Source organism: Saimiri boliviensis, chromosome 1, assembly GCF_048565385.1.
Source record: "Saimiri boliviensis isolate mSaiBol1 chromosome 1, mSaiBol1.pri, whole genome shotgun sequence".
Lineage (NCBI taxonomy): Eukaryota > Metazoa > Chordata > Mammalia > Primates > Cebidae > Saimiri > Saimiri boliviensis.
Genome location: NC_133449.1, coordinates 145,774,519 through 145,800,793, shown reverse-complemented (window position 1 = coordinate 145,800,793; position 26,275 = coordinate 145,774,519). Strand labels below are relative to the sequence as shown.

The following is a 26,275-nucleotide window of genomic DNA, read 5'->3' as shown; positions in this document are numbered from 1 at the left end:
AATGTGTCTTAAGCAGAGTCATGGATGCACACAAAGGCTTGAGAAACACCTGAAATGAGCAAAAATAGAGAACCGGCCTATCTACAGAACGAAGATGGAAATAAACACATGAGAATGAATGACGTGGAAAATGAAATGAAAATACAAAATAATGAAAATAATGTCCATTTTCACAAAAACAGTACGAGACTAGTGCCCCCCTGTAAAGCCCTATACTGTTTTTGTGAAAATGAACAGAGAGAGCACACGGAAGGCTCTTAGAATGGTCTGGTGCATTACAGATGCACGAGAAATTGTGAGCTGCGAGTGTTGCCAGCATGGCCATCCTCATCATCAGGGAGCACGAAGGGGCCCCTAGGAGCCCCTCTGAGCACTAACCTTGGGTTCCTGGAGTTCTGGAATTGAGAACATAACGGACTGGTTAAATGTGAGCTGGGCCAGGCTGTTGTTCTTGATGGAAACTGTTCTTTTCACAACCTGCCCTGGCAGGACAGCTCCGAACTTCACAATTCTATTGGCTGGATCTAGGACTACAATCTGTGGGACAAGAAAGAGAGGAGGAAGAAGAGCTCATTAGTTAAAGAGAAAAATAAACCTATGTCTGCTGTGGTGAGGCAAGGGTGTTTCCTTCTCTTTCTATGACCTAACTACTTCATATTGGGTGGGCACTGGCCTACTCAATAAGCATTTAAGTGCCTAAAATGGCCACTGAAGTACTCATCACACAATTATGCAACTACAACTGGGTTAAAATATATGTAGGCAAATCTCAGGGCACCTTGAGAGCATATTACAAGGGACTGAAACTAGGCTAGGGGGTTCGGGGAGCCTTTCTGAAGATGGCACGTGTATATTGAGAGCTAAAGAAAGATATGAGCTAGTCAGTTTGAGCCAGAGCACATGTGGAATTGGAGAACAACCTAAGGCAGGGAGATAACCTGTGCCCAGACCCTGAGCCAGAGGGAGTGGCCCAGTCAAGGGCTGAGGCTGGGCGCTAGGGCCTGAGAAGATGACGTTAGCGAGGTGGTCAAATCTTGCAAGGCCTCTGCTGGGTGAGAAGTGAGAAGTGGGAGACTGGGCTTCATTCTGGGAGCAAGGGGAAGTCAGTGAAGCATGGTGTTTGTGAGAGAGCTCTGGCTCCTTTCTTCACAGAGAATGGGCTTGAAGAGGGCAAGAAAGAAAGCAGGAGTGAGAGGTGAGGGTGGTTCAGGTTAGAACAGTGGCAGGAGAGGCAGAGAGAAGTAGTCATGCTTCCAAGTCCTCAGGTAAGACACTGTTTAAAATGGTGCCTGGATCAGGCCAAGGCCAGGCTGAGCCTGCCCTCTAAAATGGCACTGACCCACAATGAGCAGCACCCACTGGTCACTGTCATGTGATCAGTCACTAAACTGCACCCCTCCACCCAACTATCTTTAAACCCAGCCCACGTTTCCAGTTTGTCTAAAAAGGCAAGAGAGTCTCCCCCACCAGCCATGAGCTCCTGGATGTCTGAGAACATGTGTAAGTCACTTCTGCGTCTTCCCAAAGTACCCAGCACACAATGGGTGCTAAATGAACAAATGAAAGACCAATAGGAAAATGAATGCATCGATGGCATCAGAAGAGACTCTGTCTCTGGCTTGGGTCCAGACACATTAGTTGGCAATACCCTGTTGCTCCTATGGCTTGATGGAAAGGCTGCCAGGAATATACCCATCCCCTGGTTGCTGAAATACCCTATGCATTCTTTAAAGTCTTGGAAGCGTTCCAATCTTCCGATACCTTCTATTAAAATACAGATAATCCCACCAGACAAGCACCTCACATGTTTACTAGACATGAGAAGGAAACGAATGAGCAGCAAAATGTGATCATTCCCTTCCTGTCCAGAGTGCCTGGGTAAAAGGAATGCCCTGAACCAAATATCATCCTGGGATCTGTGGCTGGCTGGAGAATGCTAATCAATGGAGTCTTGATCTAAGGAAAGATGTTCCATCACTGAAAACACCTGTCTGTATACACTCCTTAAAAATGTTATCTATTCAACCTGAAACCCAACACGCCCTAATGCAGAAGGAAAAGGATATACTTGGGGTGCTGAGTCTGAAAGTCTCAAATTTCTCCAAGGAAAAGAATGTTTCTCTAGGGTCTGTATTACCTGTGTCCTTTTACACAGTAAAGTTTGGTATTGAATACGATCTATGATTCAGTGAGTCTGATCTGGCAATTTGCCCCTTTGTATTATTAGGAACATCATCTCAGTGGGACTGGCTGACTCCAACAGAGCAACCTGGGGCAGAGAAGCAGAGGGGCTGGAAGGGTGAGAGGGTTCTGGGGGGCAAAGAAGGATGAGAAGGGTAGGAAGGAGTTCCCGACTATCTCTTACCTTCATTTCAGCACCCTTCCCTTTGATTTCGACTGTTTGTTGTGAGAGCCCATTGATTTCAAAGGTGATGAGTTCTTGATAGTTGATACTTTCTCGAGGATAAAAGGTTATTGGAACCTCCAGTGTCTTTCCTGGCTTTATCACATCAACACGGCAGCTCACCTCGAGGTAAGTGGTGTTGGTGTACAGACAATCTATGCTGCAGAAAATCAAGAGGAAGAGGCGTAAGCTCCGAGAAGTCTGACCTAGAGGGACAGAAGCTATCTCCTTGTCTCTTTGGGTTGGGCACTGATGGGTTTCCTGCCCTGCTGTCCTAGAGTTGCCAAAGTCATTTAAGAGCTGGAAGGGAGGTCGGCAATGACCCAGCCCATGCTCTCTTAGACACAACCAAGTTGCTCCAAGTCATATCCTGAGATCCTGGCTGAACTGGGTTTCAAACTCAAGGCTCATCACCCTTTAGCCAATATTCTTCACTCTATTGATTCTCTATTTCTTTCTTTTTTCTTTTTATTTGGAGACAAAAGTCTTACTCTGTCACCCAGGCTGGAGTGCAGTGGTGCGATCTCAACTCACTGCAACCTCCGCCTTCCAGGTTTAAGCAATTCTCCTGCCTCAGCCTCCCAAGTAGCTGGGATTACAGGGGCATGCCACTGTGCCCAACTAATTTTTGTATTTTTAGTAGAGACTGGGTTTCACCATGTTGGCCAGGCTGGTCTGAACTCCTGACTTCAGGTGAGCTGCCTGTCTTGGCCTCCCAAAGTGCTGGGATTACAGGCGTGAGTCACTGAGCCCAGCCTGACTCTCGATTTCTTGATAATGCATCTCACGGTTTTGTACATGATGGCTTTGTACCCTCCCATAAGAAGGAATTGCTTCCAGAAGTAATGGGGTGACAAAGCACAGTAGAGAGGAGTATGTGTTCTAGAGTTAGGCAGAGAGGAGTCTGGATCCAGGCTCTGTCACTAGTTAGCCAGATGATTTTAGAAGGGTTATATAGCCCACTTGGGTCTCTGTTTTCTTATCTGTAAAATGGGAGGTAGTGACAACTATTTCATAGGGCTGCTGTGAGAATTAACTAAGATGAAGTGATTGAAACAGTCATTAAATAGGGTATAGAGAAAGTATTTCATAAAGGTGATCTACCCTAATAATAGTAATTATTATTACTAATTGTTCAACTAGAAGGTGTCTTAAAAGATCATGTCCACCCTACTCCACATGTGGGTAGGAAGGCACCTAGGTGTCTCCATTACAACGTCTCCTTGTCTGCCTTGCAGTCTGTAGAGAAGGAGTCTAGGTAGGCCAACGCAGAGAGCTCAATGCCTTAAGCAAAGTAAGACTGAGATTACATTACATTATGCAGGAAATAGTATAGACAGATAAGATTTAAAATTACATGACACACTTATGACAATATTCAGAGTACTAACAATAATCATAACAACAACAGCGTCAGCAACTAACAATAATTGGGCATGTCTTATGTTCTAGGCAGTGTTCTAAATACTGTTCCTAGGTGACCTAATTTAATCATCCTGATCGTCTTATATAGATGGCATTATTATGACTCCCATTTCAGGCAAGGAGACGGAGGCATAGAGAGTTTTAAAAATTTGCCCAAGGTCACACAACTAGGGAAGAGTTGAAATTTGAACTTAGATCTGTGCTATCCAATATGGTGGCCACTAGACACATGGTTATTAAAATTAAAATTAACATTAATAAGAATAAAATAAAAAATCAGTTCTTTAGTTTTGCTAGCCACATTTTAAGTGCTCAGAAGCCACGTTCAGCTATAGGTCACTGTACTGGACAGTGCAAATATATAACACTTTCATCATTACAGAAAGTTCTCTAGAGTACTGATAGAGAGCTTTGAGTAAACACAGGTCTTTGGGCCAGCCCCTGGAGGTTCTGACTCATTAGGTCTTGAATGGGGCCCAGAACCTTGGACTAGAGCATACAGGGATGGTGCGGAGAGGCTGGATTTGAATCAGAAAGCTTAGGCTCAGTACAGATCTGCTATTTACTGCAAAGCCACTGGCCTGAGAAATTTACCTTTTAACTATTCAAACTTCAGTTTCCATGTCTATTACATGAGAAAATAAATAGAAGTCATAAAATCTCTTATTAGGTCATTTGGCATTGCTCTTAGAACTCCACAAAGGGGATTTTTAGCAGGGTAGCTCATGGCTACCCAAGTATTAATGTTAGTTGTGGGGACAGGAACCCAGGATTCATACCCACTTAGGTTTGACTCTTTCCCATAATCATTTTTTTTTGTTGTCTTGGGAAGACTTCACCTGTGTGGAGGCTATAGGATCCACAAGCAGCTGCAGAATTGTCTGGAGGCTCTGGGAAGCCTGCTTACCTCATAGGTGTTTCTTCCTTGTTGGTAATGACCAAGGTTTGTTTGTACGGGGGCATCCCAGCCTGATAGATAAAGCAGGTCCCAAAGTTGTAGCTGGTGAAGGAGAAATGGATAGCCGGGCTCACAGCACAGCCTGAGATGCTACACATCAATGTCGGGCCATGGCTGATCTGTGGGGAGGAAATGGCAGGGGGACCAGGATGAGGAGAGGGCTCGTAAGTCCTCAGGTGAAGCAGGAAAGCAATTGGTGCTTTAACAAATACAGGTCTAGGGGTACCATTTACAGAGATTCTGATTCAGTAGGTTAGAAGTTTATGTATTGAAGAAAAGCTCCTCTGTTATCAGACCCTACATTGCTTCCCACTTTGCTCTTGCAGGCAATGATTCAGCTTGAAGGCCCAGGGGTATACCAGGCACTGCTAGTTACTACCCAACATCCGCTCCCCATGGCTTCCTTCCTAACAGAACTCTGATTGGATGCCAGTGTGCCTTGGTGCAAATGCTTCATTTCACACCTTCCCCTTGAAGTTCCAGTGGTTGAGATGTAAACAGAAGAGGACAAGAGGGTGTTCTATCTTGAATAAAGAGGCAAAGCCTTGCTGGGGAAGTTCTCTGCCTTCAAGCTCTTCCCCTTTCTTTTCACTCTGGAATGCAGACATAGGACGTCAGGTAGAATGGTCGTCTTGTGACCAGGAGATGACAAGAATGAGAACAAGGTTAATATGCCAAGGATGATAGAGTGGGAAGACAGAAAGAGCACAAGTCATCACCTGGACTTTTAATCACAAGGTAGTATGTGATTCGTTGGTACATGAACTTAATTTGCTCTTCACAACCTCCTCATAATATGAATTTTCACAAATTGATAATTGATTTCAGATAAATTATCTATTATTCATTCTAAGCATCATTAGAATAAAAATTATTAGAATAAACAGTAGAATAAACATTCATTTTAAACATGATTAGAATAAGTCAACAGTCATTGGTACAAGCTATCATAAACAACTTTATAAACTTAAAAACATTTTCTTATTCAAAACTTTTATTTTTTTTTCAACTTTTATTTTAAGTTCAGTGGTACATGTGCAGGATATGCACATGTTTATGCAGGATATGCAATGTTTACATTTTGTGGTTGATTCAATGAAAAGGATGTAAATTTATCACCTTCAACTATTCTACCAACTAGAGTAGAAAGATCTTATGTTATGTTTCTGTTTGGTCTAAGAAATGCAAGTTCTGAAAAAGACACTTCTCAAAAGGAATAGATCCCTCCTGAGGTCACAAACCTGGCTTTTCTCAGAGCAGATGGCCGCAACTTTTCTGCTGAGTTCCAGGCCAAGAAAACAAAGGATCTTCCTGAACTCCCAATGGCCAGTGACACACCTTGGATTTTTTTTCATGGTTTGAATGTTTGTCCCCTCCAAAACTCTTGCTGAAATTTAATTGCCATTGAGATGGTATTGGGAAATGGGACTTTTAAGAAGTGTTTGATTATGAGGGCTTACCCTCATGAACGGACTAATGCCATCATTGCAGGAGTGAGTTTGCTATGGCAGGAATAAGTTCACTGCTTCTTGCTCTTTCTCTTTCTCTCTTTTGCTCACTTCCTCCTGCTCCCCACCTTTCTTCCCCCAACCATTGCCCTTTCATCGTGTGATGCCATCTGCCATGTTATGATGCAGCAAGAAGGTCCTCCCCAGATGCTGACAACTTGATATTGAACTTCCCAGGCTCCAGAACTGTGAGCCTAAACATTTCTATTCATTATAAATTACCCAGTCTCAGGCATTCTGTTATAGACGCACGAAACAGATGAAGACAGGTTCCAATGGTTTTACCCCCACTTTTCTGTCAATCACCTTCTTCTTGAGGATTTGAGAAAGATGATGTATTAGACTGGGCAGCCCAAATTTCTTTTCATTGTAGTTGAAGAACATGCTTTGCACGATTTTAATCCTTTTAATTTATTGAGGCATGTTTTATGGTCTAATATCTGGTCAATCTTGGACAATGTTCCATGTTCACTTGAGAAGAATGTATTCTCCTGTTGTTGGATGAAATGCTCGCAATATGTCTGTTAGGCCTAGTGCCTTCAGGATAATCCCAATTGTTCCATCTTCAAGTTTGCCGAGATTTTTTTTCTCTTTTTTTTTCAACTATTTTATTCTATTTGCCACAGATGATTCTTTCTTTTGCCATATCAACTCTGCTACTGAGACCCTGTTGTGAATTTTTCATTTCAGCTATTATGCTTTTCAACTCAAAAATTTGTATTCTTATAATTTCTGTCTCTTTTCTGATATTATCTATTTGGTGAGACATTGCTCTCATCCTTTACTTTAGTCATTTAGACATGGTGTCCTATAGTTCTTTGAACATATTTTAAATAGATGACTTCAAGTATTTGTCTATGAAATCCAATATCTGGGCTTCCTCAGAGACAATTTCTATTGATTGCTTTTTCCCCTGTATATGGGTTATATTTTCCTGTTTCTTGTCATGTCTCATATTTTTTTTTGGTTGGAAACTGGAGATTTAAAATAATAAGTGTAGCAACTCTGAAAATCAGATCACGCCCCACCCCCACCACCCCAGGGTTTGTTACTGTTGTTACTTTTAGTTTGTTTAGTAACTATTTCAGTAAAGTCTATATTCTTATTTATGCATTGCCAATAAAGTCTCTGCTCAGTTAGTTTAGTGGTCACCTTATGACTGAACAGAGATTTCCTTAAATCTGGAAACAATAAGTTTCCCAGCTTTTGCTGAGGGGATCTCTGTGTGTGGTGGACATGCCTTTGACACTCAGTCAGGCAGTTCCCAACTCTGCTTTGTCTTTCCCGGGACCTAAAGGTTAGTCAGAGGTAAGAGCTTAAGGCCTTCACAGGTCTTTCCTGAGCAGTAACACAGCCCGGAGGTACACACATCATATACCCACATGGCTTTCTAGATTCCAGGGAATATGTTGAAGCTTTTCAGAGCTCCCCATGAATATCTTTTTCCCAGCCTCTCCTTTTAAGTTTTTCAATCAACTTCTTATTGGCCCCTAAGGTCAATGCTGCCTCCATCAGCTGCAGTGTTAAATTACAACAGATTGTTTTTGAGCAAGCTTGCAGTTGGGTCAAATAAAAGCAATCCCTATGGGGAGGGTTTCCAATGAACTTCTAGACAGGGCAAATAATGACAATTCTTTTAGAATGGGGGCTTTTGGGAAGTTCCAATTTGTTCGACCTTCTCCAGGATCTGATTGATTGCTGACTTTCACTTTGATTGCTGAATTGTTGGATTGCAAGGCTACTGCAGAGCTGGAGTCAGGGAGGAGGGAGAGAATAGGGCAAGTCAAAATGCCATAAAGTTTGCTGTCCTTATGGATATTCAGCCGTTTTTCTTGGATAAGTACTCCTAGAATTGCTGTAAGCCTATCATTAATTTTCAGAGTTCTGAAAAAGCTGATCTCAAACTTTTTTTCCAGTGGTCTCATTGCTATTGAAGAGCAGTGTTTCAGATGTCCTCCTCTGCCATTCCTGCTGACATCACCATTCTTTGTTTTTTTAATTCAATAATTCATCTTAGAAAATGGTGTACATATTCTTTCCCCGCCCCTATCTATCACTGTTATTTATTTTAATGGGTAAATGTATTGCAATGCAACTGCTTTTCAATCCACATTTACTCCCCAGGCACCTCAACCATGGACGAAGCCTTTGTACTAGACATTGTGAGGCTGTGTCCAACACAACTATTCTCTAGGAGCTTCTGGACGCGTGGAGAAGACAAAGAACACACAGGAGAATTAACCTGTTTCCAGGCAGCATGCTGAGAGTACTTTCGGAGTTTGGTCAATGTTAAATGGACTTGCCTTGATTTTGAGTTCCAGATCTGTCAAGACACACTTCTTAACTGGATGAAAAGACAGGATGGCATGTACACTCTGCCCCACATCCACAATGCTGTCGGTGGGTGAAAATTCCAAATACTGCAGCAGGGCTTTGGAGCCAGACAGCTCTGCCTGGAAGCTGAAGGTGAACTTTCCAGTGTTGATAAAGCTGAATTCACACTGGACACATTCATTTAACTCCACCTAGGAGACAGAGAACAGAGCAGTGAGTGCGAACCATAGTTTCCTTGTCTGGGGTCAGCATTTGTAACACATGTCGATAAAAAATATCCTTTGGGAAATAAGGATGGCAGATGATGTTGGTGATTTGACTATCTTCAGCCTAATGGAGTCAGATATTCCAGCAAGAGCTACTAAGTGTTGGGATCCTCTCGTATCTCATAGAGCAAAGCGGCAATTTAGTTCTTAGACTTTCGTTGGTAGTCAGATATCCTTCCTGTACGTTTAGCGCAAGCATTCTTTTTCCTCCCCACCCTCTCTCCACGCCCTGAAAAATAAAGTAAGGAAAGCATTCACATGATATCTACATACATTCTGGGGATAGAGCTGCTCTTGGAGAGTTTCTGTTTTCCTGGTCTCTTTGGCATTTGAAGCAGAAAGACTCAGCTCATATTCATTTGTAATACTTTCCCCAGTCAGAATGGAAGCTGAGATAGATGGCACCTTTACCTCATAGAAGTTGATAATGTTCATCTGGTTGGGAGTCAACAGAGTGATGGTGCCTGTCCTGTCCTTGCACTTGATCTCTGCATTCATAGTGTAGCCCTCGGCCTTGACATTTAACCTCAGAGGGTGGACTTTCTTTTTCACATTGCAGATCAAATTAAAGTTCACATCTCCTTCCTGCTTTGGTGTGAAGAAAATATCAATTGGAAACCTGATCGGGGAACAAAAGAGCAGATTAATTGACCAGGCCAACTTGTTAAAACCTTAAAAAATATGAGCCTACTAGGTTAGCAGATTCATTATCAGAAAAAACATAACTCCAAATTATGATGAGGTTTTAAGATTTGCGGCTACGGTAACCAAAACACCATGGTACTGGCATAAAAGCAGACACACAGACCAATGGAAAAGGATAGAGATTGCAGAAATAAAGCCAAACACCTACAATCATCTGATCTTTAAAAAAGTCAACCAAAATTAGCAATGGAGAAAGGGCTCCCTATTCAATAAATGATGCTGGGATAGCTGGCTAGCCATAAGCCAGAAGAATAAAATGGGACCCTTACTTTTCACCACATACAAATATTAACTCAAGATGGATCAAAGATTTAAATTATAAGAATACTAGAAGAAAGCCTAGGAAGCACCATTGTGGACATCAGCCTTGGGAAAGAATTTATGACTGAGTTCTCAAAAGCCGTTGCAATAAAAACAAAAATTGACAAGCGAGACCAAATTAAACGACAACACAAAAGCTTCTGCACAGCAGAAAAAACCACCATAAACAGAGACAAGAGGCAACCTACAAAACAGGAGGAAATATTCGGGAACTATGCATCTGACACAGGTCTAATATCCAGAATCTCTAAGGAACTCAAACAATGGAACAAGCAAAAAACCAAAGAACCCCATTAAACAAATGAGCAAAAGACATAAAAAGACACTTCGCAAAAGGAAACAGAAAAGTGGTCAACAGATATATAAAGAAATGCTTCACATTACTAATCATCAGGGAAATGCAAGTCGAAATCACAATGAGAAAACGTCTCATACTAGTCAGAAAGGCTATGAGTAAAAAGTAAAAAACAACAGATGCTGGCGAGGCTGCAGAGAAAAGGGAATACTTACACACTGTTGGTGGGAACGTAACCGTGTGTGGCCACTGTGGAAAGCAGTTTGGAGATTTCTCTAAGAATTTAAAACAGAACTATCATTCAAGACAGCAATCTCATTACTGGGTATATATAAACAAACAAACAAAGTAAAACAAAAACTTGAAGTCATTGTACCGAAAAGACACATGCACTCTCATGACCACCGCAGCACTCCTCACAATAGCAAAGACGTGGAATCAATCTAGGTGCCCACCAACTGCAGACTGGATGAAGAAAGTGTGGTCCATATACACCACAGAATACTATACAGCCACAACAAGAATGAGATCATTCTTTGCTGCAACATGGATGCAACTGGAGGCCATTATCCTAAGCAAATTAATGCAGAAACAGAAAACCAAATACCTCATGTTCTTACTTACAAGTTGGAGCTAAACATCAGGTGCACGTGGACGTAAAGATGGCAACAACAGAAAAGGGATTACTAGGGGGAGGGGAGGAAGGGAGGCAAGGGTTGAAAAACGAATGATTGAGTATTAAGCTTAGTATCTGTGTGATGGGCCCACATGTACCCCAAACTTCAACATCATACAGTAAACCTGGCAGCAAACCTGCATGCATCCCCTTGAATCTAAAATAAAAGTTGGAAGAAAAAAAAAACAACTTTGACCTAAATCTTACACCTTATAATATAAGTTAATAAAAAAGAGGTTACAGACTGAAATGTAAAGCTATAAAACTTATGGAAAAAATAATGGAAGGACGTTTTCTGAATCTAGGGCTATTCAGAGATGTAGAACAGACAGGAAAAGGACAGTCCATAAAAGGACAAACAGATAATTTGAACTCCATCGAAAATAAAATATTTTGCTCTGTGAACGACCTTGTTAAAAAAAGGAAAAGACGAATTACAGATTGGGAGAAAATATTTGCAGACCATGTGTCCACTATGTATGTAAAGACCTCTCAACAATCAAAAATAAAAATCAAACAGGCAGAGCAGAAAACTGGCAAAAGACAAGAAGAGACATTTCACTGAAGAGGCTCCATAGAAGCAAAATAACATGTATGTGTTGTATGAAAGGAGAGAAGGTTAGTACTCCCCTTGACAATGATGGAAGAGGCCCTCGGGCCTGACAACACACATACGAAAAATAAGCACATGCAAAGATGTCCAATACTATTATTCATTAGGAAAATGCTAATTAAAACTATAATGGGATATCACTATATACCTATCAGGAAAGCTAAAATAAAAAATTGTTGCCAGGTACAGTGGCTCACGCCTAAAGTCCTAGAACTTTGAAAGGCTGAGGCAGGTGGATCACCTGAAGTCAGGAGTTCGAGACCAGCCTGGCCAACATGGTGAAGCCCTGTCTCTACTAAAATAAAAACAAAACAAACAACAAACAAACAAACAAATAAACAAACAAACAAAAAACCTAGCTGGGCATGGTGATGCATGCCTGTAGTCCTAGCTGCTTGGGAGGCTGAGGAAAGAGAATCACTTGGATCCAGGAGACAGAGGTTGCAGTGAGCCAAGATCGCACCACTGCACTCCAGCCTGGGTGATAGAAAGAGACTCTTGTCTAAAAATAAAAAAAAAATGTGACAACGCCAAATTTTGGTGATGTTGTGGAGACTCTGCAACATTCACAGATAGCTGGTGGAATGTAAAATGGTGCAGCCAGTCTGGAAAGCATTTTGGCAGTTTTTTTTTTTTTTCCTGGAAACATGTCATTATCATATGTCCAGTAATTGCAGTCTTGCTCATTTTCCCCACTGACATAAAGACACACACACAAAAATCTGTACATAAAAGTTTATAGCAGCTTTATCCGTAACAGCCCAAACTGGGAACAATCCAGAGTCCTCCAGTGGGTGAATAGTTAACTAACTGTGGTGCATCCCTACTATGGAATGGAAGCCAGTCATAAAAAGGAAGAAGCTCTCAAAACAACCTGGATGTATGTCCAGGGAATTACGAGTGAAAAACACCAATCACAAAAGGAATGTATGCGTCTGTTAATACAACATTCCTGAAATGACAAAATGGTAGACATAGAGGAAAGTATTGGATTCCAGAAGGTGAGGAGGTGTTGCTTGGGGGAAGAGAAAAGGGTGTGGCAACAAAAGGGTCACGCGAGGAATCCTTGTGGTGAGGGAGCTGGTCTATGTCTTGACCCTATCGATGTCAATACCAGGTTGTGACATTTTACTGAAGTTTTGCAAGATGTCACCCTTGGGGAAACTCTGGTAAAGAACATGATGATGTCTTTGTATTGTTTCTTCTTCTTCTTTTTTTTTTTTTTTGAGATGGGAGTCTTGCTCTGGAGTGCAGTGGGGTAATCTTGGCTCACTTCAACCTCTGTCTCCTGGGTTCAAGTGATTCTCCTGCCTCAGCCTCCTGAGTAGCTGGGATTACAGGCATGCGCCACCACACCTGGCTAATTTCTGTATTTTTAGTAGAGACAGGGTTTCACTGTGTTGGCCAGGCTGGTCTTGAACTCCTGACCTCAGGTGATCCACCCACCTTGGCCTCCCAAAGTTCTGGGATTACAGGCATGAGTCACTGTGCCCAGTGGTCTTTGTATTATTTCTTACAACTGCATGTGAATTTACAATTATTTCAAAACTTTAAATTTTATTTGATTATTATTTTTTGAGACAGAGTCTTGCTTCATCACCCAGGCTGGAGTGCAGTGGTGCAATCTCAGCTCACTGCAACTTCTGCCTACTGGGTTCAACTGATTCTCATGCCTCAGTCTCCCAAGTAGCTGGGATCATAGGTGTGTGCCACCACACTCAGCTAATTATTGTATTTTGTTTGTTTGTTTGTTTCTTGAGACGGAGTCTCACTCTATCACACAGTCTGGAATGCAGTGGTGTGATCTCAGCTCACTGCAACCTCTGCCTCCCAGGTTCAAGAGATTCATTCTCCTGCCTCAGCCTCCCAAGTAGCTAGGATTACAGGCACCTGCCAGCATGCCCAGCTAATTTTTGTGTTTTTAGTAGAGATGGCGTTTCACTATGTTGGCCAGGCTGGTCTGGAACGCCTGACCTCAAATGATTCACCTGCCTCAGCCTTAATTATTGTATTTTTAATAGAGATGGGGTTTTGCCATGCTGGCCAGGCTGGTCTCAAACTCCTTACCTCAAGGATTTGCCTGCCTCAGCCTCTCAAAGTGCTGAGCTTACAGGCATGAGCCACCACACCTGGCCTGAAAATTAAAAGTTTAATTGAAAAAGAGATCAACCAGGCAAGCCTGAACATTACTGTGGATTCACATACACAGTGTATATAGCAAGGAAAAGAATACAAAGAGAAAATATTGAGATAATGGGCTTAGAATTCTCAATGCTTCATATTGATCAGGAAAACAGATATTGGGAGTAAGTACGATGGAGATGGAATTGCAACGATCTAACCTTAGAGTTGAAAATGATTATATAAATGGGGCGCTCTAAGCACTGGCAGGCTTGGGGACCTGGCAGTGTCAGGAGGATGCAAACAAAATGAGACCTTCATTTTTGTTTACCTGGACAGTGGTGGGATCCAGCCTTCCATGGGACATACAAGCAGGCTGTTGCTGAAACCTTCAGAGTAGCGGGAGTTGTCCTGGAAGGAAAAATCGAACCCCTGTTCCTCCTTGTTGATGATCTGCACAGTCTCCCTGGCTTCTCTGCCTGAGGAAGAAACACAAGCCCTCAGTGGGGGCCTCCTGCCTGCCCGCTGGAATCTCTCAGCAGACACCGCTCCAAAGGCAGGAGAGACCCTTTTTAGAAGACTTTCCCCCAACCTCTTCAGCTTTCGTCTGCCTCTCTTCTTTCCTTTTCCTCTACAAGTCACCTTCCTCCTTTCGGGGATTCCATGTCTTTCTTCATCAGTTGCCTGCTCCTGCTGGTGTCTCCTCTGCCCTGGCCATAGCTCTCCTGGGATTCTGCTGACACTGTTTCCTTCCCTTGCTCCTTTAGACCCAAGAATTGTTAATCCCTTCCTGAGTTCGTTAATGGGGACTTCACTCTCCTTGGTTGACCCCTTTAACTGCCCATGTATCCATAAATAATCCTTGCATCGAATTCTTTAAAAACAGACTTTGGGTAGGCTGGATGCAGTGGCTCACACCTGTAATCCCAGCACTTTGGGAGGCCGAGGTAGGTGGATCATGAGGTTAGGAGTTCAAGACCATCCTGGCCAGCGTGGTGAAAACCTGCCTCTGCTAAAAAATATATATAATAGACCTTGGGTATGGCATGACTATCCTGGCCAGGGCCCTGACTAATACATCTTCTCTCACTGTAATCTTTTGCTTTCCTCTTGGCTATTAGAACATTTATTTTCCCACATAAACTTTATAATCATTGTATCCAATTCTCTCCTCTTCCAATTCTTTTGGGATTCAGCTGACAGATTTAGCAAATAATTTTTTAGTATAAATATGTCCCGTGCAATATTTGGACATTCTTACACTTGAAATTATTGCTATTTGAAATCAAAATTTATGCATCCTGTATTTTATCTGGCAATCCTAGCTGGCATTCTAATTGGAACTTGATTAAATTTGCTTTTAATTTTAGGAGAACTAACAAATGATCCAATCTCATTTGGGGAGATTTTAATCAGATTTGATAGTTTCCTTTATGTAGGTTTTTCTTGTGCATTTCTTGTTACATTTATCCTTAGCTATAGGATAGATTTTGCATAGGCTTTGTCAGTACTAAGTGGATGTTTTCTTTGGTTTTCTGTTTCTAGGTATGAGTGCTAAAAGGGAAACACTATTTTTGCGTATTTGTCTTGCATCCGCCCACCTTTCCAAATTATTCTGTTGGGTCTAGTAGTTTGTTTTGCTTTTCTCTAGAGCCTCTTGTGGTTTTATGTGTATAAAAGCATCAACAAAAGCAAAAAAAGATAATTTTATCCCCTTTTCCCCAATGTTTATATAAATTATTTAACTTTCTTGTTTGATCAGATTTGCTAAAGTCTCCAAGCAAGTGTTCAATAATAATGGTGATAATAAACATCCTTGCCTAATTCCTCATTTTAATTGAAGTAGTTTTAGTCATTTACTACAGGATCATATCTGCGTCTTGATTTTGGTTAATCCTTTTTTCCATCAACATCCATTTTGCTATAAGAGCTTTTGTTTGGAATGTCTGCTAAATGTTGGCAATGGCTTGTCAGTGTATATTAGTATTATCACATGGTTGTTCTTTAGTCTATTGATGTAATGATTATATTGAAACGTACCACTGTTGAATTCTTGGATTAAACTCTTACAGTTATTATTCTTATGCTACATTGCTTGCTTATTTGTTCAAAATATTAATAAATGCTGTAATCCCTCCTCCCACCTACTTATGTGTATCAGTAAAATACATATCCAGCCGTTAACACTGCTTTCCCTTGGGGTGGAAAGAGAAAGATGAGAGGATTAAAGTGGAGAGATTAAACTTTTTCTTGTGCAACACCACATTTGTGGACTTACTATAAAGAATATTATTTTATTTTAAAAAACTAACATATTATTTAAAGATACCTTGACTTTAGTTGTATTTTATACATTCAACAAAGAGAAGATGTCATAACCACGGGAAAGTTACGTGGGGTTATAAGGGACCTGGCAATTACTTCCTTTGTCTCTTTCAGGTCTCTGCTTAAATGTCACCTTCCCACTGCCTCCTGGCCTTCCTTATTCTCCCTACCCTGCTGTCCTCTTCTTTAAAGCACTTATCACCATCTGACATGGTGTGTAGTTTACACAGTTTCCTTTGGCAGCCTGTTTCTTATTTCTAGAATATAAGCAACAGGAGAGTAGGGGCTTTGGGCTTTATCCATTAGGGCAATCCCAGCCCACAGAAAAGTACCCGGGCCATTCTACAGACTCAGTGATATTTGCTGAATCAAATAAATGCACGAAAGGATGAGAGAAATCTGACCACAGTGGCACAGACCAAGAAGCAGATACCCTCCCCTCCCCATAATCTGGGGGCAAGTGCAGGAAGGATGGGGCCATCTTGAGGCTCCAGAAATAAACAGCCCATGTCTTAAAGGAATCTGCCAAGTAGGATCTTTAACAAGGCTTCTAAATTTCCTGAAGCTATTAATTGTGGGTTTAAAAGATACTTGGTAGAAATTAGATTGAGAGGTAACTATCTGGTGGCTTTCTAAAACCTGATTGAGACCCTCTGATATTTTTCTGGAAGGCACCAGGAAAGGCTTACTATGCAAGCCTGCTCCTGGGCTCTTGATGACCTTGCCCAGATCATGCCAACTCTAAATCCATACCAGCAGGGCTGCCTTACCGATGAGGAGAGAGCTGAAGTTGAGGTGTGACTTGTTCAGAGAGATAAGAGGGTCAGTAGTTTTGCCCACCAGCAGGAAAGGGACTGTGATGTTGTGTTCAGGGATTAGGAAGGTCCACAGTGATTCAGTGATGCCCAGATGGAAAGGTGTGAACTGGAACACGATCTAAGAAGACAATTTGAAACCAAGTGGTAAGAAACACTTCTATTTGCTTACTCCACGTGCCCCTGGAGACTTGTCAGCACGAGGGTCATGAGAGTTGATTATTGCTACCTTTCTACAATCCATGTAAAGGCACATAGGTGAGGCTGTACAAGAAACATCAATGTCCATCTACCCTGCTCACGTGTCCTTCTAAGGGAGTGCCCCCAACCCACAGCCTTTGCTGGCTAAGCAATTGTATTTGTGCCATGTCTTTGGATGACATGGTTGTACTATAGCTGACTGGACCAAAGAGCTGGCACCCATCCCAAGGAAAGACAATCTCCGTACTTAATAGCTGGGCACACAGCCAAAGACAATATGATTAGCAGGGCCAACCAGATTTCTCTCTTGGGAATTTGGAATTAGAAAATGAGTGGCCAGGCCAGCTGGCAGTGGAGCTGATGGTGAAAGGTACCATGCAGATGAACTGGGCTATGGCCTGCCACAACCAATTTGCTAAGTGATATTACAAAGCAACTGAAGAATCAATCAATCAACAGTGAAGAAACTGGTCAGTGGAGAGAGAAAGGAATAGATAGGAAGAGAGAAGGAGACAGTCCCAAGAGGAAAGTCCAATCTCAAAAGCTGCCCCAGGCTCGCTCTCTCTCTCTCTCTCTCTCTCTCTCTCTCTCTCTCTCTTTTGAGCTAACTTGAGTGAGTCTCTTTGTAATCAATCGGTCAGGATCAAATGAAGGAATAATGGTGTTTGGCCAAAAAGGAACCACACAGGTTAACATGCGTGATCCATACCACTGCCAGTATGATGCGGGGAGGTGCTATGGAGATGTGCCACCTCAGTAACATTACTGTCACTCAAAGACCAGCATGGCCCTGGATGATGCATTTTGGAACTTGCCTCTCAGAATTGAGCTCACGTTTGAAACATTTCTGGGCTGAAGTGGGAGCCATGATTCAGGTAGGATTGAGCCTATGGTGGACCCAGCTCCTGGACGCTATCACATTTAACTAGATGGCCTGGGTACTGACATTACGCAGAGGTCAAAACCAGGTGGAGAGTCTACAAATATGTTTTGTTTGGTTTGGGAATTGTTAAAAAAATATTGAACTAGCCACCAGCATGTAAAATAGGGAGCTTCACGTAGAAATTTGGAATCTTGCCTTTTCCACAGTTTGGGTGAGTTGGTCCCCTTGACCCCCCCTTGTCTGCAAAGTGGTCATCTGCAAGAGAAGCCCTGTGGCCAGTGGCCATGGTGCCTTGTGTTACCCACAGATGCCCCCTTGGCCTACTTTATTCATTTGTGTGACACTCTTGAGGGCACTGGAATTCATAATATTTGTTTCATGGATTTATTTCCATCTTCAAGATTCTCTGCAGTACTGGCTGGACATGGGGCTCACAGATCTGTTTTGGCCAGCAAGTTGTATTTCTTTATTTCTGCCCCATATCATTGTGAAAACATTTAGGACTAAGTAACAGGACATGGCTCGACTCTGAATTGACCTTCGGCCTAACCAAGTAAAAACGAGTCAATGTCCTTTCACGGTTTTTGGTCATTTTGACAAAAATAACTTTTTATTCTATGGAATGAGTCCTAGGATCCCCAGGCATTGGTGTCCCGTTACCCTTTGCTGCTTAAATATTCTCGGTTTTAAAAAGCTGCAAATACGAGAGCTCTCTGCTTCTCCTTGGCTAACCCAAGAGAGCTCAGGTCTGTCTTGTCATCAGTATTGCCCAATGTATATGGTGGCCACTCACTAAATACTTGTTGAGTGACACACCCTTAGGCACTTCTCCCTAATGCCATAGACTTACTGTCTATGGCACACTTTCTACATAGCAGTGGCTAGAATGATCTAAGCCTTGGGTTGAGTGGTTCTCATTTGCACATACCTCAGCTTTCTTTTCAGGGTGGATGAAGCCCTTCTCCGTAAGACATGTGAACGCTGCGGGGTTCTGGAGACTTTCAGTTTCTTCAGAGGTCCAGCAGAAGGAGTAGGTGCTGTTGGTTGGGTTTAGGATTGTAAAGGTCCTGGCCAGCGGGGGAGGAATTAACAGCAGATAGTGAGACAGGGGATTGAGGATTACAAGAAGTTTCTTAGAACCTAGCCCTAACCCAGTCCCCCATCTGGGAAGCAGAACTGTTCAGAGCCATTTGTTACTGTGGAAATGAAAACTCTATCTCCTCTAGCGATCCACAGTCAGTGTAGCGTTCTGGACACTGGGATGACAATGCTGCCAAGGGCACAACTGTGCCAGTGATCCTCTGTGGTTAAGGAGGTGGCCAGGGATTATATTTGTATGTCTTCCGTAGTTTCCCCAGTGCCAAAACTAAGGAGATAGAATTCAGCTTTCTTTTTTTTTTTTTTTTGAGACGGAGTTTTGCTCTTGTTACCCAGGCTGGAGTGCAATGGCGCGATCTCGGCTCACCGCAACCTCCGCCTCCTGGGCTCAGGCAATTCTCCTGCCTCAGCCTCCTGAGTAGCTGGGATTACAGGCATGTGCCACCACGCCCAGCTAGTTTTTTTGTATTTTTAGTAGAGACGGGGTTTCACCATGTTGACCAGGATGGTCTCGATCTTTCGACCTCGTGATCCACCCGCCTCGGCCTCCCAAAGTGCTGGGATTACAGGCTTGAGCCACCGCGCCCGGTCGAATTCAGCTTTCTTAATGTAACAGTTCTCTAAAGTCAAACCTCTGAAAGGTCAAACCCCAGGACATCAAGCCTGCTTATAGGAATCAGTCTAGCTCTTCAATCTTAATTCTTCTAGAGTTCTTTAGGACTGATGTGAATTCGATCAATGCAAACCTAAGCAACTCACCGGAGATTCTTCCCTCCTATGCCCACAGTGGTGAACTCAATCACCCGGATGTTTGAATCCAGAGCTCCCCCACCAGATCCTCGGAGCTCTGGGTTGCGCTGATGGTCGCTGATGTAGTCTGAGTCTTTCAGATCAAAATGGCAGATGGGCAAGATGCTCCGCCCTTTTGCTACCAGGACCGGACCTTGCTCTCCAGGTGGCAGGTTGGGAATCCTGAGAGGATAAGGTTATTTTTATTTATGTTTTATTTTGTTATCAGTTGTTGCTTTCTTAGTTGGCTGGAAATGAATATTATATCCACCAGAATGTGAGCTCTATGAGAGCAGAGGCTGGGTCTGTCTTGGTCAATAGCATTACTCAGTGCCTTGAATGCATGAGTGGGCTGAGCACAAGCAGCCTGAATTTGGCTCCTTCTGTGTACCTACGTATGGCCACAGGTTACTTCCTCCATCAATGCTGAGAAAATCTTCCTGCTGCAAAATGAGCACAGTCGTGCCCTCTGGGCTCTTTCATAGGTATTTAGTGGGATATGGAAAGTGACCTGGAAATCCTAAAAAAGTATCCTGAGGCCGGGTGCGGTGGTTCAAGCCTGTAATCCCAGCACTTTGGGAGGCCGAGGCGGGTGGATCACAAGGTCAAGAGATCGAGACCATCCTGGTCAACATGGTGAAACCCCGTCTCTACTAAAAATACAAAAAATTAGCTGGGCATGGTGGTGCGTGCCTGTAATCCCAGCTACTCAGGAGGCTGAGGCAGGAGAATTGCCTGAACCCAGGAGGCAGAGATTGCGGTGAGCCGAGATCGCGCCATTGCACTCCAGCCTGGGTAACAAGAGCGAAACTCCGTCTCAAAAAAAAAAAAAAAAAAAAAAAAAAAGTATCCTGAGCTCCTTGGAGAAGGTGAACTGGATATGAGCAGACACTCAGCTCCAGGACCAAGCTGAGGTGGCCTAGGTGTGGGAGGGGTTTCTGTGTTGTGACTGCAGGAGATCAAGGAGGCCCTGACAGCTCACATAGGTCTCTGTCATCCTAGGCTATAGCACACGGGATTTTTCTGCAAGGTGACTATACTTCTTCAAGCTTTCCTGGGAGTGGGTACCACATCAAGGACTTTCGTTGTCAGATGTCATTGGATTAGCTTCTCTCACTGCCATGTACCAGGTCCACCACCACTACCATCAGCACCACTACCACCATGATCAACAACCATCACCACCACCACCACCACGATCAACAACTATCATCACCACCACCACCACCACCTAATGTTTATTGTACTTAGTATGTGCCAGGCACTGATGTGAGTTATTTGAATTAACTCATTTAACTTTCCCAACAATTCTACCAGGTGGGTATTACATTTGCATTTTATGTATGAGGAAAATGAGTCTCAGAGAAGGTACAAGAAAGATTTCTCAAGCTTGTACTTGGACAAGGACCAAAACCCACCTGGCTGTCAGCAGTTTGTTGCTCAGTGGAATCCTATATGCAGTTGGGAAGGGGAAAATAAGAAGCATCTGGAGAGGTTGATGAGCAGGACACAGAGCAAATTCTCCTTGTTCTCTAAAGGCTGGACCTTTAGGTTCTTCCAAAGGGAAAGGGATAATTTGGGACTGTACAGGGGTCTACGGCCAGAAAGGATGGTGGCAGTCGCTAGACAGAAGAGGGGACAAGAGCCACAGAGCTTTGCACCTGCCAAGAAGGGGGTTATGGTGAGCACATTTTCTTACTGGCAGAAAAGGTTGCTCTCGAAGTCTCCAATGTCCAACGGGGAGAATTTCACTTTGAGCTTCTGAATCTTCCCCACAGGCACGATTCCGGAGGAGGGCTCCACAGAGAAGGGCTGTGGGGAACCTTCAGTCCAGTGGTCCATGGCGCTGTCCAGGGTGCTGGCTGTGTGCATCGTGACCTGACTAAGCTGATCTTTTTGAGTGGAACCTGGGGGCAGACAGGGAGTGGGTGATATTTTGCATTTGCAGTGAGCAGGTGGAAGGTAGCCCACTCACAGATCCTTAGGGGCACTCTGTGGGATTGGTGGACTCACATTTTGTACCAGGTGTACTCAACCTTGGGCACTAGAGGTAGAAAATTGCTCGTATAGCTTACAGGAGACTCATGAAAAAGATTTCTATTTAGTCCATAGGTTTTTCAAATTTTTTCCTTTTGGCTCAAGGGGGTGGGTCAAGAAGATGTTTATGCCCTAGAATAATGGGCTGTGCACATATCTTTCGGAGAATCATTGTTCTAAAGTAGGGATTTACAGTTTGGGGACCCAGGGACAAGGGTCTATCACCCATTCAAAAGGTTTGTGCATCTCCAAAGTTGAAATAATACTAATACTAATACTAATAATGATAACTTGCCTACCAAGTGTTGGGCCCTTTCCTAGTGTTTCATATGTACCAACTGCAGACTTGGACATGGGTGTGTATCTTCCTGGGAAAATGATTCATAACTTTCATCAGTTTCTCCAAGGGATCTATAATCTCCCCCCAGGTTAAGACCTAAGAGACAAGATTTCTAGTTACCTTGAGATGGGGCATTGGCCTAGTGCAGGGGCAGAGTCCAGACTCCAGGAGGGTGGAAGTAAGTTTTGGAGTCCCTCAGGCCATTTGGCTCTGCAGACACCACAAGGTCTCTGCTTTGCTTTTCTTTAGCTAACTGGGAGGCCCTGTGAGCAGTGCTGGCCTCTCCATGAGCAAGACTCTTCTGACTGGTGATTCAGGCTGGGCCCTGGGTTTTACCTGTCATTAAATTTACCTTGGTGATCTGGTTTTGCAAAGCTGACTGCCTTTGAGGTATCTTCTGAGACCCAGCTGAATTCCAGCTGCACACGTCCTGAATTAGTCATGTCAAACCTGCAAATTGGTCAAGGAACAGATCTGAGAAATGTGCTGCAGGTGATTTTGGTCCTGGCTTCATGCCATCTATACTGTACTTAACCTTATAAAGTCATGTCACTTTGTTTCTTAAATATTTTTAAAAGGTACATTTTAATAATTTTATCAGAAATCATGCATGTGACATACTCAAACAATAAAATATATACATAGTGATTAAAAGTAAAAATATAAAACATATTTAGCACTTAAAAGCATTTTGCATTCTACCAACATCCTGTGCAATGAGCTCTCAGCATGCATCACAGTAATCCTAAAACTCCCCATGAGAGAGCAAACAAGATCTATTTCACATGACAGCACCTCCCTCAGGAACATATTCTACAGGCCCTCCCTCCTGAATCAGCTCTCACCAGACACAATGTCCCTGGCTGGGCGTGGTGGCTCATGCCTATAATCCCAGCACTTTGGGAGGCCAAGGAGGGCTGATCACTTGAGGCCAAGAATTTGAGACCAGCCTGGCCAACATGGTGAAACCCCAGCTCTACTAAAAACACAAAAATTAGCCAGGTGTAGCACATGCCTGTAGTCCCAGCTACTCAGGAGGCTGATCCATGAGAATTGTTTGAAACTAGGAGATGGAGGTTGCAGTGAGCTGAGATCATGCCACTAGGCCAGTGAACAAGACTCTTAAAAACAAAAAAGAAGAAGGAAAGAAAGATAGAAGAAGAAAAGAAGAAAGAAAAGAAAGAAAGAAAAGAAAAGAAAAGAAAAAAAACAATGTCCCTGTGATCAGAAGCCATTTGACCCCTGCCTGTGACTCCTTTCCTGACTGAGGGAGAGATTTGAATTTTAGTTACTTCAAACTCAAATTCTGAATCAGCAGAGGCTTTTCCTGCCTCAAATTTTTCTACTTTAAGACAAGAACAGGGCCAGGCATGGTGGCTCATGCCTGTAATCCCAGCCCTTTGGGAGATCAAGGTGGGTGGATCAAATGAGGTCAGGAGTTCTATACCAGCCTGGCCAACACGGTGAAATGTCGTCTCTACTAAAAATACAAAAGTTAGCTGGGCGTAGTGGTGGGCACCTGCCGTCCCAGCTACTTGGGAGGTGGAGGCAGGGGAATCGCCTGAACCCAGGAGGTGGAGGTTGCAGTGAGCCGAGATCATGCTACTGCAGTCCAGCGTGGGTGACAGAGTGAGACTCCATAGAAAAAAAAAAAAAAAAGACAAAAACAGGGAGACAGAGTTTTTTTTGTTTTGTTTTGTTTTTTCTCTCCTGGAATCACTATTAAACTTGATCACAGTTAAGAGAAGAAAGATAAAGCCTTGGTACAAGAAAATAAATACACATGCCCTTCCTGGTTTTAGGGGAGTAGTAAGAGTTAGGAGTTTGGGTGAGGGGTAGGGCTAGGGTAGGATGAATGTAGAGATTAGATTTCCACCCTCTAGTCCAGGTAAACAGACCATTCAGTTAGGCCTGAAATCAAGTGCCTTGACCACAGGGGCTTGTGTTTATTTTGTGAATTTATGAGCACTGGTATTTATTCTAAAGACAATTTTTATAAGGTGGAGAAATCTCAGTGGCACGGAGCACTTTTCATAAAAAGAGCTCTTAGTTTAGGGGTTGGCAAACTTTTGTAAAGGGCCAGATAGTAAGTTTTTTGGCTTTGTGTCCCATATGGTCTCTGCAACAACTCAGCTCTGCCTTCGTAGTGGAAACGCAGCCACAGACAAGTCATAAATGAACGGGCATAGCCACATGCCAGCAAAACTTTATCTCCGAAAACAGGCTATAGGCCACAGTTTGCTGACCCCTGCTTTAGGTGAAATGGCCATCAGCAGAAGATCACACCTCCTGACATTTATCTTTTGGTTCTTTTGTAATTTCTAAAGACATTAAAATTCAACAAATGCACAATGAGTTGAATGAGCTAATTCTTAATTTGTATACAGTAGAAATGTCAGTGGCTTACTTTTTTGTCCTTGCATATATGTTGTACATATTGTTCTCTCTGCCTAGAGGGAGCCCTTCATTCTCACTTCTTTCATTCTCACTTCTTTACTTGGTTACCTCCTATCTGTCCTCTAAAGTTCAGCTGGGAAACTACGTTGTCCAGGAAGCCTTCCTTGACTCTCTTATCTGCCTTAGATACCCCTTTGCTTCATGCATATGACACCATGATGTAAGGAACAATTCTTCTGTTTCTACTGATCCCCTTGCTGCCACCCTCAGATGATAAGCTCTTTGAAGGCAGGGCCCATGGCATCCCTGAGTCCCTGCATCTGAGTGTGGCTGAAGGGTTAATGAAACTTTTTCTTCTTCTCAAAGATGAATTTGACTCTGAATTACCTTTCTAGCTCTGTTCCCTTGGAAACTAGATAAAGGAGGAAAGTCAGTTGTATTATTAGGTGATATTGTTTATACTACAAATGGCCCCTGATGAGTAAATAATATATGTACCAGGAGGAACTATGACCACCTAGAGGGACGCCAGAGCTGTGGGGTTCTCTGAGTGTAGTGACTCTTGTAACTGGGCATATTCTCTGCAGGGATCCCAGAAGATATATCTACAAAGTGGTTAGGAAAAATGGTGGTCTTTTGGGCCTGGGCTTCCAAGCTTAGATGGACCCCATCCCCACTAGCATGGATATTGTCTGGGTTGTCATTTGGTGCATGGGCAACAAGAACAGATCCTGGGTGGCTGTGTAGGCCGCTGTAAGGACTGTTCCCACTAAAGTGGATTGCTTGATGCCACCCTCCTGGTAGACTATGTTTCCTGGCCTACATCTTGATTTCAAGTGTGAACTTCAATAGCTCTGTGGGGCTGAATGTTTCATTGGATCTAAGACAACACTCCGGTGCATCCTACACAGATACGATGCCTAGCAGATGCTGTTGCAGAGAACAGATGTTTCAGGAGTGAGGGAGCGAGCAGATGATGGAATGAAAGAGCTCTTCCATCTAGTGTCATGAGGCTTTTGATGACTCACTCAAACACTCGGGTCTGGTAAACCAAGGTTTCCTTAAAGCACACATCTCTTGTTTGGCAGTGGTAGGAAGCAAAATCCACATTGGCGCTGATTTGAACCTGCAGTTCTGCGTAGTTTTCTTCTACTACTGAGTGAGCAGGCTCCGGATCCGTCTCTATCACCTGCAAAAAAGGCAGCTGTGTCCTCAGAGATGCAGAGCACAGGGACAGAGAAACCGACAGTGGAATAGACTAGAGAGACCAGAAACATTCTAGGCAAATAGGAAATTTAGGCACACTGTATGATAATAAAGTTCTGACAGATCACTAGGGAACGGAGAGGCCAAATGAAAAAGGGATCTGGCAAAATTAGTTGTCTAGATAGAACTGGATTCTTGCTTCACAACATACAGAAAATTCAGGTGGGCCAAGAGCTGAAATATCAAAAAACAAAGCTCTTAAAAAATATATACGTGAATGTCTTTCTGGTAGGAAAGAATTTTAAAAATAAGATACAAGTAATATATATAAAAGAAGTATTAATAAACTTGAAGATATTAAAATTAGTAACAGAAAAGATAAACTAGGCCAGGCATGGTGGCTCATGCTTGTAATCCCAGCACTTTGGGAGGCCGGGGTGAATGGATCGCTTGAGGCCAGGAGTTTGAGACTAGCCTGGCCAACATAGTGAAACCTGGTCTCTACTAAAAATACAAAAATTAGCCAGGCGTGGTAGTGCATGCTTGTAATCCAAGCTA

The 26,275-nt window shown here is 43.0% G+C and overlaps 1 protein-coding gene and 1 pseudogene across 4 annotated transcripts in view; one reads left to right on the top strand and one right to left on the bottom strand.

The window, feature by feature from the left end:
- Window positions 1-26,275, bottom strand: part of HYDIN (HYDIN axonemal central pair apparatus protein) — a 444,836-nt gene that overhangs the window by 29,310 nt on the left and 389,251 nt on the right. For all 4 annotated transcript variants that reach the window (XM_074406071.1, XM_074406078.1, XM_074406090.1 and 1 more), the window contains 12 exons: window positions 25,540-25,700; window positions 22,467-22,564; window positions 21,437-21,644; window positions 19,708-19,920; window positions 18,779-18,917; window positions 16,722-16,887; window positions 13,958-14,105; window positions 9,307-9,514; window positions 8,599-8,820; window positions 4,737-4,906; window positions 2,366-2,564; window positions 379-537 (listed from right to left, as the gene is read on the bottom strand). In XM_074406071.1, coding sequence (XP_074262172.1) covers window positions 379-537; window positions 2,366-2,564; window positions 4,737-4,906; window positions 8,599-8,820; window positions 9,307-9,514; window positions 13,958-14,105; window positions 16,722-16,887; window positions 18,779-18,917; window positions 19,708-19,920; window positions 21,437-21,644; window positions 22,467-22,564; window positions 25,540-25,700 — 2,091 coding nt within the window. The remainder of the gene's footprint in view (window positions 1-378; window positions 538-2,365; window positions 2,565-4,736; window positions 4,907-8,598; window positions 8,821-9,306; window positions 9,515-13,957; window positions 14,106-16,721; window positions 16,888-18,778; window positions 18,918-19,707; window positions 19,921-21,436; window positions 21,645-22,466; window positions 22,565-25,539; window positions 25,701-26,275) is intronic.
- Window positions 11,489-11,603, top strand: LOC120362270 (U6atac minor spliceosomal RNA; annotated as a pseudogene).